The following is an 18,726-nucleotide window of genomic DNA, read 5'->3' on the forward strand; positions in this document are numbered from 1 at the left end:
TTTTCCCCATTAACTAATTAATTCCCATACACATATATTCCTAAACATATCCTGCTTGGTATGATGTTACATGTATGCTTATTTTCAGGGCTGACCATTTGATATTGGATAACCAATTGGTGTGCTCTTCCTTGGGGACAACTGTTTTTGCTCTTCTCAGCATTCCTTTGTTGTCTGTTGAGTTCTTTGTGTACGACTGAGGCCTCTTGGCTTTCTCCCATCCATGTTAGCATGTCCATTAGTGTCCTTGTTCAGGCAGGAAATCCAAACAAGAGATATAGAAAGAAAGTAGGCAAAGTCAAGGAGATGCCATGCAGCTGCTGAAGGAGAAAGATGCCCGGTAAGAAACTTGTCCAGTAAGCCACAGCCTCGTGGCAATACACAGAATAATAGAAATTGGTTAATTTCAAATAAGAGCTAGCTAGGAATACACCTAAGCTATCAGCCAAACAGTGTTTTAATTAATATAGTTTCCATGTGATTATTCAGGTCTGGGTGGCTGGGAAACAAGCCAACAGTCTCCAGTTACAGCCTTCCTCTCCTCGGGTCCTGGCAACTGTACCATAGCAGCAGCAAAAGTTAAGAAGCAAAACTGTTGCTTGGCACGTGCAGGGTTTGGAACCTTCCTTTATGAGGCTGGGAAAGTGTGATGGCCCCACTGCTTTGAAGAGAGTGTGACAAAGTGTGAAAGCAGAAATACTGTATGATCCAACAATTCAGCTTCTAGGAGTATACCCAAGAGAAACAGGACACATATTCATGCAAAAATTTATACATGAATGTTCATAGTTGTGTTATAAAATAGTCAGAAGGTAGGAAAAAACATTTCCATCAATAGATTAATAAATACAATGTAGGGGGCTGGAGAGATGGCTCAGTGGTTAAGAGCATTACCTGCTCTTCCAAAAGTCCTAAGTTCAATTCCCAGCAACCACATGGTGGCTCACAACCATCTGTAATGAGGTCTTGTGCCCTCTTCTGGCCTGCAGGCATATACACAGACAGAATATTGCATACATAATAAATAAATACAATGTATTTATAAAATAGAATGGTATTTGTTTATAAAAACAATAACATGCAGTTAAATGGTGGTGCACACTTTTGATCCTAGCACTCAAATGGTAGAGCAGGTGAATCTGCGAGTTCCAGAATAACCAGGGCTACACAACAGTGAGACCCCGTCTCTAACCCTCCTCACATACCAAAAAATAAAAAAAAGAACAAGGAAATACAGATACATAACAGAGGTGGATCTTGAGCCCAAAGAGTAAGATGTATGCTTCCATTTATAGGAAATGTTCAGGATAGATAGAGACACTTGAATTTTTTTTTCCCATTTTGTAGATTGCTCCCCCACCTTTTTTTTTTTTTTTTTTTGGCTAGCCTGCTGCATCCCAGGCTAGCCTTGAACTCTTTATGTAGGTGAGGATTATCTTGAACTGCAGGTTCTCCTGCCTGGACCACTTGAGTGCTAGGGTTGTACAATCTGAGAGCTAAGTAAACAACAACCACACGTGATTTATGCAGTGCTGCAGATCAAAACAGGGTCTCCTGCATCCTAGGCATCTTACCCATGGAGCCGACTGGCTCTCTTTGAAGCAGAGACAAACGGTCAATAGTTCTTTCCTTTCTTTTGGTTTTCTGTCTTTGAGGTAGGTTCATGTACTCCAGGTGGCCTTAAACTCACTTGAGCTTCTGATCTTTTTACCTCCACCTCGTGAAAGCTGGGACAACTAACACTTGCCACCATTCTCAGTGGAGATAATGCTGAAAACTGCCAAGAGATAATCAAGAGAAGTGGCCCTCTCTTCCCCTCCCAAAAGATGTGTACGTACTATATAGAGTTCTGTACCTATAGATGTGCATATAGTACATAGTGTTCTCTACCTATAGATGTGCATTTAGTGTATAGAGATCTCTACCTATAGATATGTATTAGTGTATAGCATTCTCTATCTATAGGTGTGCATGTAGTCTATAGAGTTCTGTACCTACAGATGTGCATATAGTATATAGCGTTCTCTACCTATAGGTGTGCATGTAATATATAGAGTTCTCTATGTGTAGATGTGCATTTAGTGTATAGAGCTCTCTAGAGATGTGCATTTAATGTATAGCATCTCTACCCATAGATGTGTACGTAGCGCATAGCGTTCTCTACCTATAGATGTGCAGTAGTGTATAGAGTTCTCTATTTATAGATGTGCATGTATAGAGTTCTCTATCTATAGATATGCAGTAGTGTATAGAGTTCTCTATCTATAGATATGCATGTAGTGTATAGAGTTCTATACCTTAGATCTGTATATTCACTTTTCGTTTCTCCATTATTTTAAACTACTTTTTGGCTAAATCTTTATGTCTGAACAGGACATGTGGTTTTCTTGTCCCTTTCCATATAGTACCTCAAGCAGTATTCACTGCTTGCCCTCTGGGGACTCCCACTGAGTTTCTACCCTCAAAGGAGAACTCACTCTCTCCCTAGATTCTTGCAGGTGGAAGGTCTCACCCTCTCTCTCTTTGGAGCCTTCAATAAACTAAGAAAAGTCTGCCATGAAAGAAACACTGTGCTTCCTACGGGAAGCACACAGGAGCACAAAACCGAGGGAGGGCAGCGAGGGCCAGAATAGGAGGGAGTGAGAAACAAACATTGGGAGGGCACATGATTGATTTAATGCCAGTTCATGGGAGCCAATCCTGAGCAGTAGTTCTCGGCTTTCGTGATGCAAGACCCTTTAATACAGTTCCTCATGCTGTGCTGACTTTCAGTCATAAAATTATTTTGTTGCTACTTCGTAACTATAGTTTTGCTGTTATGAATCAATGTAAATATCTGTGTTTTCTGATTGTCTTAGGCAACCCCCTTAGAAGGGTCTTTTGTCCCCCACAGGTGGAGAACTGCTATTCTGGGGATTGGAGTGGGCTCAGCAGTTAAGAACACTGACTACTCTTCCAGAGTTCAATTCCCAGCAACTATAACCATCTATGCCCTCTTCTGGCATGCATTCTCTGAATGCAGACAGAACACTTATATACATATATCCCAGTACTCAGGAGACAGAGGCAGGTGGATCTCCACGAGTCTGAGGCTAGCCTGGTTTACAGAGCGAGTTCCTCTCTGGGCTGTTTGCTTTCCCTCAGCTGCCAGTCAGCATTCTCAGCTTTCCGTTCCCTGGAGGCAGGACATTCCAGGAAGAAAAAACGAACAGCACTTCTCAGGGCTGAGAGGTAACAGCTTTTCCTTGAAGCTGTGTTGTTCACGTGGCCGTGTGACACACAGAGGCCTGGCATGGCCCCCGGGCTGGTTGTCAGCTGATGCTGTTTGATTCAATGCCAGTAGACTCTTGGTTTCCTGCTGCCAGAGTTTACCCTCTAGTTACCCTTAGGAAGGGCAGGCGGTTACTGGGGTATGACTCAATCCTTGTAATCTCTAAATTTTTATCTTGATTTCAATTCTTTCTAGAATTCTAGCAAAGGGAGGCAGGTTTCTGGGACTTTCTAGAATTCCAGCAAAGGGAGGCAGGGTTCTGGGACTTTCTAGAATTCGAGCAAAGGGAGGCAGGCTTCTGGGACTTTCTAGAATTCTAGCAAAGGGAGGCAGGTTTCTGGGACTTTCAAGGCCAGCAAAGACTATGCAGTGAGACTCTGTGTCAAACACACAAGTTCAAAACAGACTGAATGTGCCTCATTTGTAGAATGCTTGACCAACATGCAGAGATCCCTGGGTTTCATCTCTAGCATGGTGTGCAAGAAATAGATACCATGACTAGCACAGCCAAAAAGCTCCCAGACATTACAGCCAGATCCACTTTATTAGGAACAACTACAATCTCAATTAGTACAATTAGACTCAAGAGTTTATATTAATGAAAATCATTCAAAATTATGCTCGGGTCACAAATAACTATCGCCGGTAAAAAGGGGAAAAATCTTCTTCAGGCATGAAAAAGGTTTCCTGCACTGTTTTCATGGCAGTGAGTAGGCACTCCTTCTCTGGGACTGCTCATATCCCACTTCCCCGGTGAGTGCTGTCAATCTCTGGGAAGAGCGATGTGAACGACAGATGGTGTCTAGAACATCTGGATGTGTGAAGCTCACGGTGTACACTACTCCTGTATGAGAATCTCCGCTGAGGACCATCAAATATTTAATAATAATAAAAAGCTCTAGTCACCTCAAAGCTGCCCCTTGAGGTAGGTGAGTATTAGTAGCCCAAGGACTTGCTCAGAGGGCTAGTGTCAGTGTGTCCTTCAGCGTGGATGTGCTGGGCACACACTTCACCATGAGTGGGAAGTGACGCCACCAGGTGCTTATTAGCAAGGGAGGTTGGAAGACATTAAAGACCTTATCTCTGGGGTAAATTTGTTATAAAGTGGCAAGTCAGGCCTTATCTTGGGGTAGATTTGTTATAAAGTAGACTAAGAGAGGCCTTGGATTAAGCCACCAGCAGACTTCACTTTGCAAACCTTTTACGCCAACTCAGTTGAGCTACACTTTCAGAGAACACACCCAGAGCCTAGCAACCCAAGGAGAAAACTCCCCTGAGCACCACTGCCATTATCACTTGTTTGATAACAGTAACGAGGACGCCAGTACAGTCAAATACAGCCAAGTTACATCCACTTCATACCAGATTTGAGCATCCACTAGAAACAGCTCCCGGAAAAATTTTCCAAATGAAGCCTGTGAAAGATTTCTGCCAATCACTGCAGCCACAATCTGCCAGCCAGCCTCTTGTTTACACCCGCTCCATCTTCAGGGTCTCAGGGCTAAGGGAGGGAGCGAGGCTGGACTCACATGCACTGAAGAGTAGGAAGGAGGTAAGGCACCCAAAGCTGGTAGTACATTTTGTGGGAACTGTCAGAAATCCACCTTTGAGAGGATCTGAAAAAGTGTCCCTACCCTAAACCTTCCATCACATCCTACCTAAAGCCCCACAGACACTGGGGCCTCAGCCCTGTGCTGGGATATGGCCTGAATCAGATCTGTGGAATAAGTGGAAGAGGAAGAAGGTTGGTGTTGTTTCTTATAAATCAAGGATCTGATGACCCGGGAGAGGAAAATCACCCAAAGGCCTTTCCAGAGGGTTAGGTCAGAGGGATATAGGTCAGCAGATCTACAGTGATCTTCAACAAGATTTTCACCTTCAACAAACAGTTCAAAGCCTGTGTTTGATCAACATGGGAAGAAAGGCTCTGATCTGATCCCAGTGAACAGAGCGTTTGGTACCATCCACAGCCAGCCCTAACACCAAAGTCAGGCTTCTGTATTGGGCTACAGGGCACGAGAGGTTGTTTGGTTCCAAAATGCTGATGTAATGCTTTCTTCTAGACTTTTCTGTACCATTGTCTGCCCTGAGCTGTGTGATACGGATGTTTGTTAGTTCATAGCACCCTAGTTACCACACTTCAGTGGAAGCTCTGCAATACACCCTGGCTTCAGGAAGCAGGACCTCTTTCTGAAGTGAGGCCCTGGGCGATTGCCTATGCTTCCGGTGTCTTTTCAGGGATAAACTGGGGGCACCTCCTCCTCTCACAAGCACTGTACCACCTGCCTACACTCACCAACCAGAGCCACCTTGCAGAGCATGCAAGGAGGAGAAAACACACTGTGTACCCCGACTCACACAGAAGCCAACCATCGACCATCTCATTCAGCAGTTGCTCCACTGAGACAACAAGCACTTGGCAGAGCTGTTAGCTCACAAACCAGCAAATCTCTGAATCATGGTGTTCGAGAGCCTACCAAGCTTTTCCGAAATCACTGTGGCAGAGGCACATAGGGATAGAGGTAGAGAGGATGTGGAGACCACAGAGAAGCGGCACCCACCTGTTCTGTGCCCATGAGCATTGCATTTGTGGGAGAGGAAGGTGCCAGGACAGCAAGCCCCGAGTGCTCAGAAGACACTCAGGCAACTTGTTGCCTGTCCCAGGAAAGAGGAAAATGTCAAAGAACAGAGAACTGGCAGCAGAAATCAGGGCAAGTTAACAGCCTCCCAGGCAGCTCACTGTAGGCTGGATGGCCACAAAGCAAAGAATGCAAGGAAGGTTCAACCCCATGAGAAGCCCATCGCTACTCAATTCAAGGAGGAAATCAGAGTGATGGACGGCACCGACTTCAGATCCCTGGCAGTGTGTTCCCAAGGGCTCACTTAGAAATCTCCCTCTCAGCAGCTACCTACAGATGCTGTACCTCAACCTCTCCAGTTCCTGTTCAGCCACGAAATAACTGGCAACCCAGACAATCCCTCTTGTCCTTCAATTTTTCCAAGTGAAATATTTTCATGCTCCAAATGAAGATTTTGTTTATATCCATAGTCTTATACCATATCCTCAGAACACTTATCATCTGGTTACCCGTTCTAGATAGACACACTTCACATGAAGACTTTTTCTGTGAAGAAATCTTCATGTTGCTAAAAGCTAGCTGCATCCCCTTCACACACAGACCACGCAACCTCCCCCCCCCCTTACTCTCTTAAACTGATTTAATTATTTCAGCCACACCAAGCTCTGTGGTTCAGAGCATGGACTAAAAGGAGGCCATGCTAGAGAGAGGGGCCTGGCATCTTTGCTAACTAGGCCACTGGGTATGGTTACCCCTTCCTACCTTTCTCCCAGCCTTACTTATGAGCCATACTAGAAATGCTAACTCTTGGCTCCAGATAATCTACTTTCTATATATCAAATCAAGAAAAATTTCCCATTTCATCTAGCAAAGCCTGTAATGAAGCTCCTTAGCAGACAGGGAAGTTCCAGGAAGGTTTTGTTGTATTTCTAGTTTGAAGCAGCAATCTCAAAGCCCAGAACAAGGAGAGAAGTATCTAGGAAGAAGAAGCAGTATTTCAGACACCAGAAAAATCGCCTAGGCTTTGGAAGGTGGATACAGACCCGTGGCTGGCCAGCTGAGTGCCTGGGAGGTAGACAGAGAGAAAAGAAACCAAGCAAGATGCAATGCAAACAGGGACAGAACCCTGTGCTCACGACCTCGGCATCAGAACAGCATGTTTGCTGACTTTTAATACTCTGTGTATAGAATGTTCAAAAATATTGTTATTACTTAAGATTGATGCGTAAAATTGTATATGCGTTTATCATGTCTGTGTTTAGAAGTATCTATGTTGAGGCATGGTTAATCCTAGCTAATTAAAATGCGTTTTACCTCAAAACGTGATCAAAGCTTTTTCATTTTAAAAGAATACTGTACTGGAATAGGTTAAATGCATCATTAGCAGTCTGGTAGCATTATCCTGGAGTTAATCAACAGAATATTAAATCTCTGCCCAGATAACTTTGGGAACAGGAACTCAGGAGCCCCAAACTCAGCTACTCTTATGGCTCCCATCGCCAGTTCTTTTAATCCTGGCCAAGACGGCGGCCTTAGATACTTTCTTCCGGTCGTAAGCCAGGCCCAGGGCAGCCATGCAGTCGATGAAGAAGGTCGTGAAGTTGACGTACCAGCCATACTCACTGGTAGAGTAGTCGTAGGGGAAGGTGTGGTGGTAGTTGTGGAAGCCCTCGCCTGGAAGAGAAGCACGGGGAGCATTAGGGGGCTCGGTGACTGCTGCTTTCTGCTCTGAGCACATCTCTAACAAGGTAATCGGGTACCTCAAACCTTAAAGAAGCTCACTGTTGTGTGAACAGATGAACCCACAGTCTTGTATTCTAAAGTGAACAGATGCCCTCAGAGGAATCTCAGGAAAGCGGCTGATGGTCTCTGCTCACACATACCTGTCTGGGAGCCTTTGTCAAATCAATTTTTTATCATAAGATAAGAAGTTAAGAGAGAAGCTGGGTCTAAGAGAACAGATTTTATGATGGAAAGTATCAGAACATCAAGAGGTACAGGCCCAAGAACTCATAGGGTCTGTACATAAGTACATGTGTTCAGGAAGGAAAAAGAGGAGGCAAAGGGGACTCTCAGCCATATTCTCCCAAAGCTAAGTAGATAGCACACCTTCCCCCACACACTGGTGATCTCTGTAAGGATAGGGTGTATTCTAACAGGAGGGGCAGCTGCTGCCAAGAGGGGAAATAAAAAGTCCAGTCAGTGACAAGAGACCCCCTCCTCCCACTCTTCCCCCCCCCCCCCACACTGGCTCACAGTAGGCTGCTGACTCTTGAGTCAGGGATGTGCTGAGAAAACAAACACTTTGATAAAAGGAAAAAAAAATCTGGACTCTGGAGGGCTTCTGCAGAGGGTGATGTGTTTGCCATCTCTTGGCAGGACTCCTCTTTCTGAATGGATTCCAACAATACAGAACCCAGAAGATCCAAACGCCCTCTTCTGGCCACATCAGGCACTGCACGCACAAGGTGCACAGCCATACATGCAGGCAAGCCACCCCCTCACACACAAAAAAAATACAATTTCAAGATTTTTTTTTTTTTAAAGATTGCTAGTTTTTATACGCTTTCCCAAGGATGTTCCAAGTGAGTACTTCCCAGGAGTCCATGCATTCAACATGAAATCAGAAACCAGTAGTGACAAGGGAGAGAAAAAGAGAAGGTGTAGCCACAGGAGCAGGGAGAGATAGCAGCAATGTTCCAGGGAATGACCAGCATGTGACCTGAGGGGAGTAATTCAAGATGAGGATGAGAGTGATAGGAGCATCAGGGCGGAGAGCAACGGGTAAGAGGAGAATGAACTTGGAGCAGTGAATATCAGCCCAACAAAAGAGACGTTGGCAGCCATTTGGAACTGATGGTCACAAGGAAACCTCACTGCAGAGCAATACAGGGCACACGGGACCCAGTTCAGATTATTCTTTCCTAAGGAAGCATCAGATTTGGATAGCATAGGGTTCACTTTAAAAGTGGTCCAAGTAGCAGCATACAAAATTGTAGAAGATGCCTGAGAGGTAGACAGAGATACAGATACTCCAGCAAGAACCAGGGGGAAAGCTTGAATAATGTTACAGGTACCACTGAGTGTGAGCAGAGTGGTCTCCGGCTGTCAACAGATGATGGGAAGAGGGCACTGGGTCCTCACAGGGGAAACTAGCTAAGGCTTCAGTCACTGGGAGAGCAGGGCAAGGCAGTGCCAGGACTGCAGTCAGCACTGGAATTAGGGAGGGAAGCATCCAGGAACAGCCAACATCAGATCACCCGCGAGGCACTTCTCACAAAACGCTGCTCCCTCAGTATGGAGCGGCTGGGAGGAAAAGAACAAGGAGGGAGGGATAGTGGGGGGAGATGGTGGGGGAAGCCAAGAGTCTGCCATGCAGCTGCCATGGCTACATGACAATGCAAGGTCCTCAGCGGGGAGATAAGTATAAGTGTGGCAACCTGAAGATTATTGGCCTAAATCCCAACTCTTTTACACCGGACGCAGGAAGATTACATAGGAATCACTGGACAATAGTCGCTACCCTGGTGACTATGTGCTCTTTTTGTAAATCCTAGGCTACGAAGAGCCACAGACCTGCCAGGGGACAAGGGGAGGAAAACCCAGAGGCTCATTATAGGAAGCTTTTAGAAACTGTTTTACAACCTATAAGCAAAAGCAGAATTGCTTCTTGCCCTTTCTACTTTACATTCAGAGTTGTTGCTTGCCCAGCTCTCCAGAGTTTCCAGATACTCCTCCCCAAGCCCCGGTTTTATAGTGGAAAAACCGAACTACACAGTACTCATAAAACAGGTCATTCTGGTTCTCCTGGCTCCTAGACAAATACCCCAAATAGCAGGTCCCTAGATATATGGTCATGCCGAGGATTAGTGACTTACCCACGGCTCCCAAAGAAACCAGGATGTTCTCTCGGGGTTCAATGTCCTTGTTGTAGGGGCGATAGCCATAGAGGTGGGCTGCACTGTTCACCAGCCAGGTGGAGTTGAGCACCACGGCATAGCGCAAAAAAGCGCAGACGTACAAACTGTTTACAAAAGTTTCACCCCAGTAATACCAGGGCACCAGTGTGGGCAGGATAAAACACATCAATAGGAGGCCGGGCAAGTAGTACCTATATAGAGAGATCAAACACTGAGTCTATGGGGAGAGGACTCCCACACCTACACAAACTGTCCCTTCTAATTAGGCAGGGTTGTGTCATCTTATGCCTGAGGACGGAACAGGTCATCAGCATGAGGAGTGTTCTTTCTGTTTTCCGAGGATGTGCCGCTATTCCACGTTCATCTTACTGGGTCTTTTCCTGTCTACAAATCCATTACCTTTTTCATGGGAGCACAAGCTCATGCTGGTCAAACTGATCAGGGTCAAATCACGGCTCATTAGTCAGTTCCGCCACCCAGGCTGTTGTCCATCAGTCTCTGGGCTCCTTTTTCTTGCCTGTTGTGGTCTTTGGCAGCTTATGGCACATGTCACACATTCACTTCCTGCAATCACCCTGTAGGTCTTTGCTCTGCTCTCCCCGCCAGGTCTCTATCTCATTCTCCACTGCCTATAGATCAGGCCACTGACCTCCAAGGGGACCGACTGCCCTGGGCAGTTGTACCTAGCACTTCTGTCTGGTTCCTTTCCATTCTGGTCACCACTTCCCTGGCTCGAGACCTCCTTGCTGTCTAACCTGTGACCCTGCCCATCACCTCCCTGGATCCATGGTTATTTTCACCTGTCTTGAAAGTTGCTTCTCCAAAGCCCATCTGACTGTGTCCCATGCTGCCAAAGACTGTTTACATGGTTCTCCCAAGCAGGCTGAATTATATTGATCTGTTCCTGTCCCATGCTTCACAGAGAAGGGCTATATTTCAGGAAATGCTTTGGCATTCTGTTCCACTGTCAATGGATGCCAAGGGGTCCCTCCATTGTATATCCACTGAACTGTATCTCCTCCTTGTACCTACCCATAGTAAACATAGTATTTTTCTGCCTTATGTGATGATTCCTTCCTTCAACCCCAAATAGGCTGAGAATTCCCTGAAGGCAAACACTCATGTACCCAACGAGGACTGATGCTACAGTTCTTGGTTTTGTTAAGATGGCTCAGGCAGAAACAGAGCAATAAGTTATGGCGGTGAGCCTGCTGGACACTGAATTCGAGATGTAAATGATTTTGAACTTATCAATCCAGTAAATCACCCAGTTATTATTTTATAAGTCCTAAGAGGAAAAAGGTGGAGTCCCCAGGTCCCATGCTCTTCCAGCTCCATCCCCAAACCCCACCTCACTCACCTCCTCTGGAACATGACCAGTTTATCAGCTTTTAGGTCAGACATGTCCAGTTTTCCTCCCTTCTCTTTGACGGCCGGGTGTTTGCGCACGAGCAGCCAGCCCACGTGAGAGAAGAAAAAGCCGCGCCGGGAATTGTGAGGGTCAGCGTGTGTTTCTGTGAACTTGTGGTGGGCGCGGTGATCTCGGGACCATTCATACACGTCGTTCTGGAGGGACAGGAAAGAGTATTGAGAAGAAAGCCCTCCTGGGGGGAAATCCAGTGCTCAGTTATCTTCAAAGGCCCAGGATTCTCAGTTCAACTCACAAAACCTGTAAGACTCTAGCTCCAAAGGAGACCTTGGGGGTGGGGGCTGCTCTTTTGTACATTTGTCTCTGAAGCTTATTTTGCAAGGTCCCAGAGCACAATGAGGTTGTGCTTGGGGAGGAAGAAAGGTCCCAGCACTCACAGAGAACACTGCAGCCCTGGAAGAAAGGAATGTGGGAACATGGGGGCAGAGATCAGGCAGGTAGCCTTGGATCCCAGGGAGTCACTCTGGGGAAAAGATGCAGGGCATGCCTCCCTGATGCTTTCACAACCTAACCTCGTTATAAGGCCAGCATGAAACTAATGAGCACGGGCACATTTCCCTAGGACCTCAGAGTTTGTCTTGGACGTGTGAGAAACACTTCACCTAGTGTCATTATATGGGACTAATGTGGTTCCTTGTTTCTCTCTTGTAAGCCTCACACCACAAGTCATCCTGTGCCCACCGTTTCTACCCCAGCCCTCCTCATCTGTTGTAAACCAACTTCAGTACCTGACCTAGCCAATCTAGTAGCCTCAGCTAGAACAAGGTTGCTCCGTCAACCTTCCATTTAGAGATGATGAGACTCAGTTCCTCATCTCTAAAGTGCAATACTTGGCCAGGAGTGATGGCACACAGCTTTAATCCCAGTACAGGGAAGGCAGAGGCCAGCCTGGTCTACATAGTGAGTTCCAGGCCAGCCATGGCTACATTCTGAGATCCTGTCTCAAAAAACAAAAATCAGTGTGATAATAATAATAATATCCACCGATATGCCCCATAAAGACTTAATGGGTTTAGGGATGGCAAGTGCTTAGTAGTGCCCAGCACAGCCAGCACTATATAGAGTTCCCAATCCTGTGACACATTGCCATCAGTCCCATTGTGGTCACATTTCAAGACAGCAAAGCACAGCTGACTGTCTAGTAGGAGTAGGAAACTATGGCCAGTGTACAAATTATGGAGCATGGCCCTTTAGGCAGGCAGCCTACAATAAATACACTATGTAATACCACAGTGGCCCTGAAATCAAAAGGGACCCAGCCTGGACGGCCTTTCCTGTTTGCTTCCCACCTATCCTCCCAATAACCTGAGCACTTGAACCTGTAAAGCCCCAGAAACCAAAAAAGGCAATCACTTGGGGGTCCTAAGAATTCTCTAGATGCTGCTCCCCACTGCTCCCCCAGATCATCCTTGGGGCAGAGACACAGCAACAGCACCCACTTCTTACCTGGAAAGCCATGGTGTTGGCCAGGATGAGGAAGAGCCTCAGTGGCAGCCGAGCCTTATAAGTTCGGTGACTCCACAGCCGATGAGCCCCAGCTGTGATACCCAAGCCACTGAAGTAATAGCTCATAATCGCTGCAAGACAAGTCAGTGGGGGACTCACTAACAAGCAAATTTCAAAGATGGAAGTAGTCAAGGAGGCTTCCCTGATGCCAGTGTTTGTCTTTGGGCTTTGGCTAAGGATCTGTTTGCCAGTGAACCCCAAGAATCCCTTGCTCTCTGAGGCCTAGTAGCTTTTGCCTCTTGAATGGACAGAGCTGCGAACTTCCAGCAGAGCCCAGGATCATAAACAGGAGAGTTGTGAAAACAGCAGCTACACCACTCTGAACACTGGCCAGTTAGAGAAGCCCGAAGTTGCAGGGGACATTCAAGTGGCGCAGCTGATACAATTACATTTGAATGGGAAGGAGGCCACATAAGACAGCTCTCTGGTCAGGCAGTGGTAGCACACACCTTTAATCCCAGCAGAGACAGGTGGATCTCGGTGAGTTCGAGGTCAGCCTGGTTTACAGAGCAAGTTCCAGGACAGGCTTCAAAGCTGCACAGAGAAACCCTGTCTCAAAAAAAAAAAAAAAAAAAAAGAAAGAAAGGAAAGAAAAGCCCTGAAAAGTCATGTTTGCAGTGTCCTAAACTTTGCCAGTAACCAAGATTCTCATATTCACTTTGAATAGAGTGCGTGTCACTAATAACCTGGTTGTGGTGATGCATACCTTTAAACCCAACACTCCAGATCTTTAAGTTTGAACCCAGCCTGGTCAACAGAGTTCCAGAACACCAAGGGCTACACAGAGAAACCCTATTTCGAAAACAAAACAAAACCACCACAAAAGTCCTATACTTTATAATTGAGGAAATAAGATCCCAAGAGAGGTTAGGTATAAGCAGGGTCAGTAAAATAGATTAGTAAAATAAGAGCCTGATGTCAGAACATTTTTCTGCTTCAACACCTTCTAGGCCTGCAGGCTCAGAAGGCACTAAATTTGATCTCCGATGGGGAAGTAGATACTGTATGTCCCCAGCTCTCCTCTGGCCAGCGCTGAAATGCCGGGGCAGAGTCCTTGGTAGGTTTTGTCCTAGGGAGCAGCAACAATGATCCTCAGAGACCATCGACCTTAGTTGCAGTGGGGAAAGACTACACACCGGACAAACAGTCCCATGGCCTTCTGTAGCAGAGACAGCAATTTCCTAAGCAGCTTCCTGCACAGCCCCATTTTCCTCTTACAAAACACTTGCAAGCCATAGTCAGTGTCTGTCCTAAGTAAGGTTCTAGCTGCAGTTTCTCAGAGTTGGGATGGTGGCACCAGATGCTTACTACTCACGGTCATGTGGCAATCTGGTCTGACCACACTGTATCAGAGAGCCCCAGAGAACCACTAGCTATCAACAGGAGGAAAGAAAAGGTTTGCAGCAACACAGAAGCCCTCACTCAGTTTTGCACCAAGGAAGCATCCATGTTAGTCTAGTGCCATAGATGGCCCAGGCACAGTCTAGACCACATATGATACCATCTAAACAAGGGAATTGGGACAAGAACCCAGCAGGCACCCTGAAACACATTCTACTCAAACCTTTCAGTGCATCCAGGGAGATGGCTCAAGGCACTTAGATTCATTCCCTCTCCATCCCCTGCGGGACTATTGTGTCCACCAGGGGTGGAGGGTGGAGGGTGGGGGGGGGGGGGGGGAAGTTCAAGAGTTGTCTTAAGACAACTGGAGCCATATCATGGTGGTGTACGCCTTTCACACTTGGGAGGCAGAGGAAGCCTGGTCTACAGAGCAAGTTCCAGGATAGCCAGGGCTCCCATCTTGGGGTGGGCTGGAGTTGGGTGAGGAGGTATATGCCTTTAATCTCAGCATTTGTGAGGCAGAGGCAGGATGATCTCTGTAAGTTCAAGGCCCAAGGCCAGTCAGGGCAACAGTAAGGCTCTGTTTCCCCACTCCCCCCAAAAATGGGGGGAGGGAGAAGCAGCCTCTTCGGCCCTGAGTGTTATCAGAGATCCCTTTAGAACTGTGTCCTCTTGTATAGTTTGAAGAGAATAAGAAGGCTCTGCAAACACTTGCTTCAAGAGAAAGGCTGGGAAGTGGCACAGCTGACCCAAGGAACACGATTGTCTCAATCCTGGCAAGGCATTGCTGCCCTACTTGATACTTGGAAAAACTGCGCTTTGGAGAAAGTGGATCCTCTCAGATCTAGGGCATCTAGAGAACTTCGAAGACAAAGCTTCCAAGACCAGATCTAAGAGCTCAGAGGACCTAAGGGGCCCAGGGCAGTGGGAGCCAATACCTGGCTAACCATCCCCTTCACACCCTTACCCACTGAGCCAGCTGCCACAAAGGATCTACACCTGATAGTGCTCCAGAGAACCTGCCTGTGTCTTCCAGAGAGGGACTCCGGCCTCACTGCCCTGCTCCCTCTTCCTGACTCAGGTTTCATAGATGAAAACTCGTGTAAGTAAAGTACACAGGCATCCGAGAAACAGCCTTGCTATCAGCCCACATCCAGGGAATCCTTGAGGGGCTGAATTAGGGCTGGGGCTGATGAAGATTCTAGTTTCGGCCATGGCGCAGGCTAGGTGAGGGAATGGATGAACAGGAATCTCATTCCATTCTTTAAATATCCTGTTAACTGGCGCGTGCTGCTCCCCGGAGAATGACCATGAGCAGCTGAGCCACACACCTGGAAGCCTGGGTGTTATAGAAGCCTACCAGCTTGGTCTGGTTAGCAGTTGAGGTCACAATAAGCACCTTTTTTTTTCTTTCTTTTTAAGGACCTCTCCAGCGTAGTCTCCCCAGGCTCTGTTCCCTGTTCTAGCGAACCAGTAGTCCACAAGGCCCCAGGTTTAGCCCTAATTCCCATGCCTCCCAGGTAGGGTGCGTTTCTCCTGAATCATGTGGGGCTGGGATAAGCCACCAAGAAAGTGACTCACACAGACAAGATTGTTCAGAGAAAGTTGTTTCTCTGCCTCAGGTAGACCCCTCAGAGCCACCTGCACAGGAACCCAGAATTCATGTTAAGGGACTTCTAGTCCCACAAGGTTTTGCTCCCAGGAACCAAAGAAAAGGCCAGGAAATCTAGACAGAGAGGCCACTGCCTTGGGCCAGGGGTTACCTCATTAAAGAGCAAAGAGAAACCTAAGGTACTGGCCCAAGACAAGGGGAACTGCTCACCGAAGAGGCAGGTGTAGAGTTTGCAGGAGGGAATCAGTGTGATCCCATACAGGGCCGCCAAGTGCAGCAGGGCCATGAGGATGATGTTTCTCCAGACGTACTGCAGCTTGGGCGGGGGACCCTCCTCATCCTGGTAGCTAGGGTCGTATATATCCTCCTTCATTTCAGGACGGATATCTTCTTCCAGGTACTGAGGTACGGTCTTCTGCTTCTCTCGTTCATTCTGCAGGCTTCCAGAGGGAGGCGCTGTGATGGTGGTGCTGGTCGAGTAGGAGCCAGAGATCTGCAAGGAAAAGTACAGTCAGGGGAGCAGATCTGTGGAGGACGGGTTGGGGGTGACCACTTTCTCCACACTATTGCAGCAAAAGGTACAGTAAAGGCACAGACCCTGTCCCAGAGTCAAGGTTGCATGAGGGCGAGATGGAACATTAGTTTTAAGAAACTGTACAGATTTGTTGCGGGTAGAAGAGCAAAACCTCAAAGTGAAGGACCAGTGGGAAATAAGAGTGAAACATTCGCACCCCTTGTAATACACAAAAGGAACCCCGTGTGAACATACAAGTATCGGCGCTACTGGCTTTACTTTAAAGCTTAAGACACAAAAAGTTGAGACTCAACTGCCCGAATTACAATCCACACCCCTCAAACGACTGGTTACACTAGAGTTGGAGAAAGTCAAGTAGCCCGGAGAATTCTCAACTCTCCCCCTCCGCGGACCCAGTCACCTAGAACCCCAGTCCGCGTGGCGGACGCGCGGGGCGGAGGCCGCTTCTGCAAGCTCACCTCTTGGAGCATGTGGGCCGGCATCGTGGCTGTCGGCTGCTGGCCTCCCTTGCCCAGCACTGAGACCGAGCGTGGACTTTGGTTCCGGAGCCCGCTGGTGCGAGCGATTGGCCGAGCTGCGCTCAGAAACCTCCGCTCCTGACCCGCGGGATGGGTGTTCAGTCGAACCTGAATGTGCGCGGATCTCCCCGGGTCGGGAATTTAAAGGGTTGAGCAGGCGATGGGATGACCGTGTTTAGTATTTCCTCAGACCCCTTATATCCGCTGCCAGCAAAGAGCAAAGAGCGCGGGGCTAGCAAGCCAAGGAAGCCAGGCGTGGAGGTGAGAGAGGGAGGGACTAAGAAGGAGAAAGAAAGCCAAGTAGATTCCGGAGTAGACCTCCGTGGCACCAGGATGCTGAAGGCACCTACACCGGGCTGCTCCAACCCCCTGCCTCGGGGAAAATGCTAATGCGCCTCCTGCGAAGACTGTCTTGTCATTGGCCAAAGAGAATTTGGTGCCACCTCGTCCAGCCTTTTCCATTGGCTCGGCGCAATCTGCTGTTCCCTCTGCCACTAGCACCTCGCTCTCTCCTCCCCTCTTTTTCTCCTTATCCTCTTTGCGGTGGGCCAACGGGTGACTTTTCTTTAAGAGGGGGATAACTTGGTCCTCTGGGCTGTGTAATGCCTACAACTGTCTCCTGGCGCTTAGCGAATGGTTCACTGGGGAAACTGCCATGGGAGAAGTGAGGAAGTCACGGTGGCTATCGCCACTCACAAGTCGACCCAACTTCATGTCCATCCCCACTTCCACTCTCGTGCGGAGAGGAAACTGGCCTCTACCCGGGGTTCGACTGGGGTGGGAGGGTGCAATCCGCCTCTGGAAGTCTAGCTCCCAGGGCTCTGACCTGGGAAAACAGTGGTTTATCCCGCTTGCTAGCACCGGGATGCTAACTTCAGACAGCTGCGTTCTTTGGTGCAGGAAGCTCTCAAGCCGCGAAGCAGCACTGCGCTCACTCATTGGTCGCACTCCTTAGGGGACCGCCTCTGCCAGGAGCCGGAGCCCAATCCTATCCCCACAACCAGAGCGGGATGTTTGAGGGAGTCCTTGATCCTCAGGTTGGAATCTGAGAAATTTCCAGGGAAGTGGATTTACACACAGATGTATTCACTCTGCAACAAGCCAAAGGGTCTGCATGTGCTGTAAGAACAGCAAACAGGTGTTCAGTGATCCTTAACAACTAAGCACAAGAATCGTTTTGTTGAGCCCACACTGTGACCCCGAGCAGTGGGTAGGTACTCTTCGGTGACGATGATGATGAAGACTGATTTCTTTTCAGTCGGGAACTCACTCTGTAGACTAAGTTGGCCTCCAGCTCATAGAGATCTGCCTGTGTCTGCCTTTGAAAGCTGGGATTAAGGGCGTGCCACCACCACACAGCCCTCTGCTTCGTCTTTTTAAAGAGGAAGTGAGACAGAGAGATGAAGTTACCGGTGGCCAAGCTAAGCAAGATTGTGGTGGAGCCTGGAATTGAGAAGAGAATGAGGGGTTGCCTCAACAATTTATCTTAAAAGTCACATTCCACCTGTCCTGGGGGTACACACCTTTAACCCTAGCATTTAAAGGTAGAGGCAGGCAGATCTCTGAGTTCCAGGCCAGCCTAGTCTACACAGTGGGCTTTTGTTTTGTTTTTTGTTTTCCCCCAGATATGGCTTCTCCAGGTAGCTTTCACTGTCTTGGAACTCTGTTTGTAGTCTAGTCTGGCCTCAAATTCAGAGATTCACCTGCCTCTGCCTCCTGAGTCCTGGGATTAAAGGCATGTGCCACCATGCCTGGTTTAGATAGTGTGTAGTAAGCCAGCCAGGGTCACATAGACCTGTTTGACAACAACAGTCAGGTTCCCCTGGGAACCCCCACCCCCATTCTGGTATTATCACTTAGGTCTGGGGATATTCCCTGAGCTGAATGACCATGACATTCATTGCCAGAAAAGGCCAGGGCAGGTCCAACAAAACAACACGTGGTATAGGATATCTGCAAAACAGGCTGCGGTGCTGGAGAGAAAGCTCAGGGAGCCTAGAACAGGCTGGATGAGG

The 18,726-nt window shown here is 47.8% G+C and overlaps 1 protein-coding gene across 1 annotated transcript; it reads right to left on the bottom strand.

Annotated features, from left to right (window-relative positions):
• Nucleotides 1-3,793: 3,793 nt before the first annotated feature.
• Nucleotides 3,794-17,075, bottom strand: LOC101987497 (acyl-CoA desaturase 1). The gene is made up of 6 exons (XM_005352337.3): nt 16,652-17,075; nt 15,869-16,151; nt 12,646-12,776; nt 11,131-11,336; nt 9,729-9,961; nt 3,794-7,524 (listed from the first exon to the last, which is right to left on the bottom strand). Exons 1-6 carry the CDS (start codon nt 16,673-16,675, stop codon nt 7,325-7,327), a joined length of 1,077 nt encoding a protein of 358 aa, XP_005352394.1. The 5' UTR covers nt 16,676-17,075; the 3' UTR covers nt 3,794-7,324.
• Nucleotides 17,076-18,726: the final 1,651 nt, after the last annotated feature.

This window comes from Microtus ochrogaster, chromosome 8 (genome assembly GCF_000317375.1).
Source record: "Microtus ochrogaster isolate Prairie Vole_2 chromosome 8, MicOch1.0, whole genome shotgun sequence".
NCBI lineage: Eukaryota > Metazoa > Chordata > Mammalia > Rodentia > Cricetidae > Microtus > Microtus ochrogaster.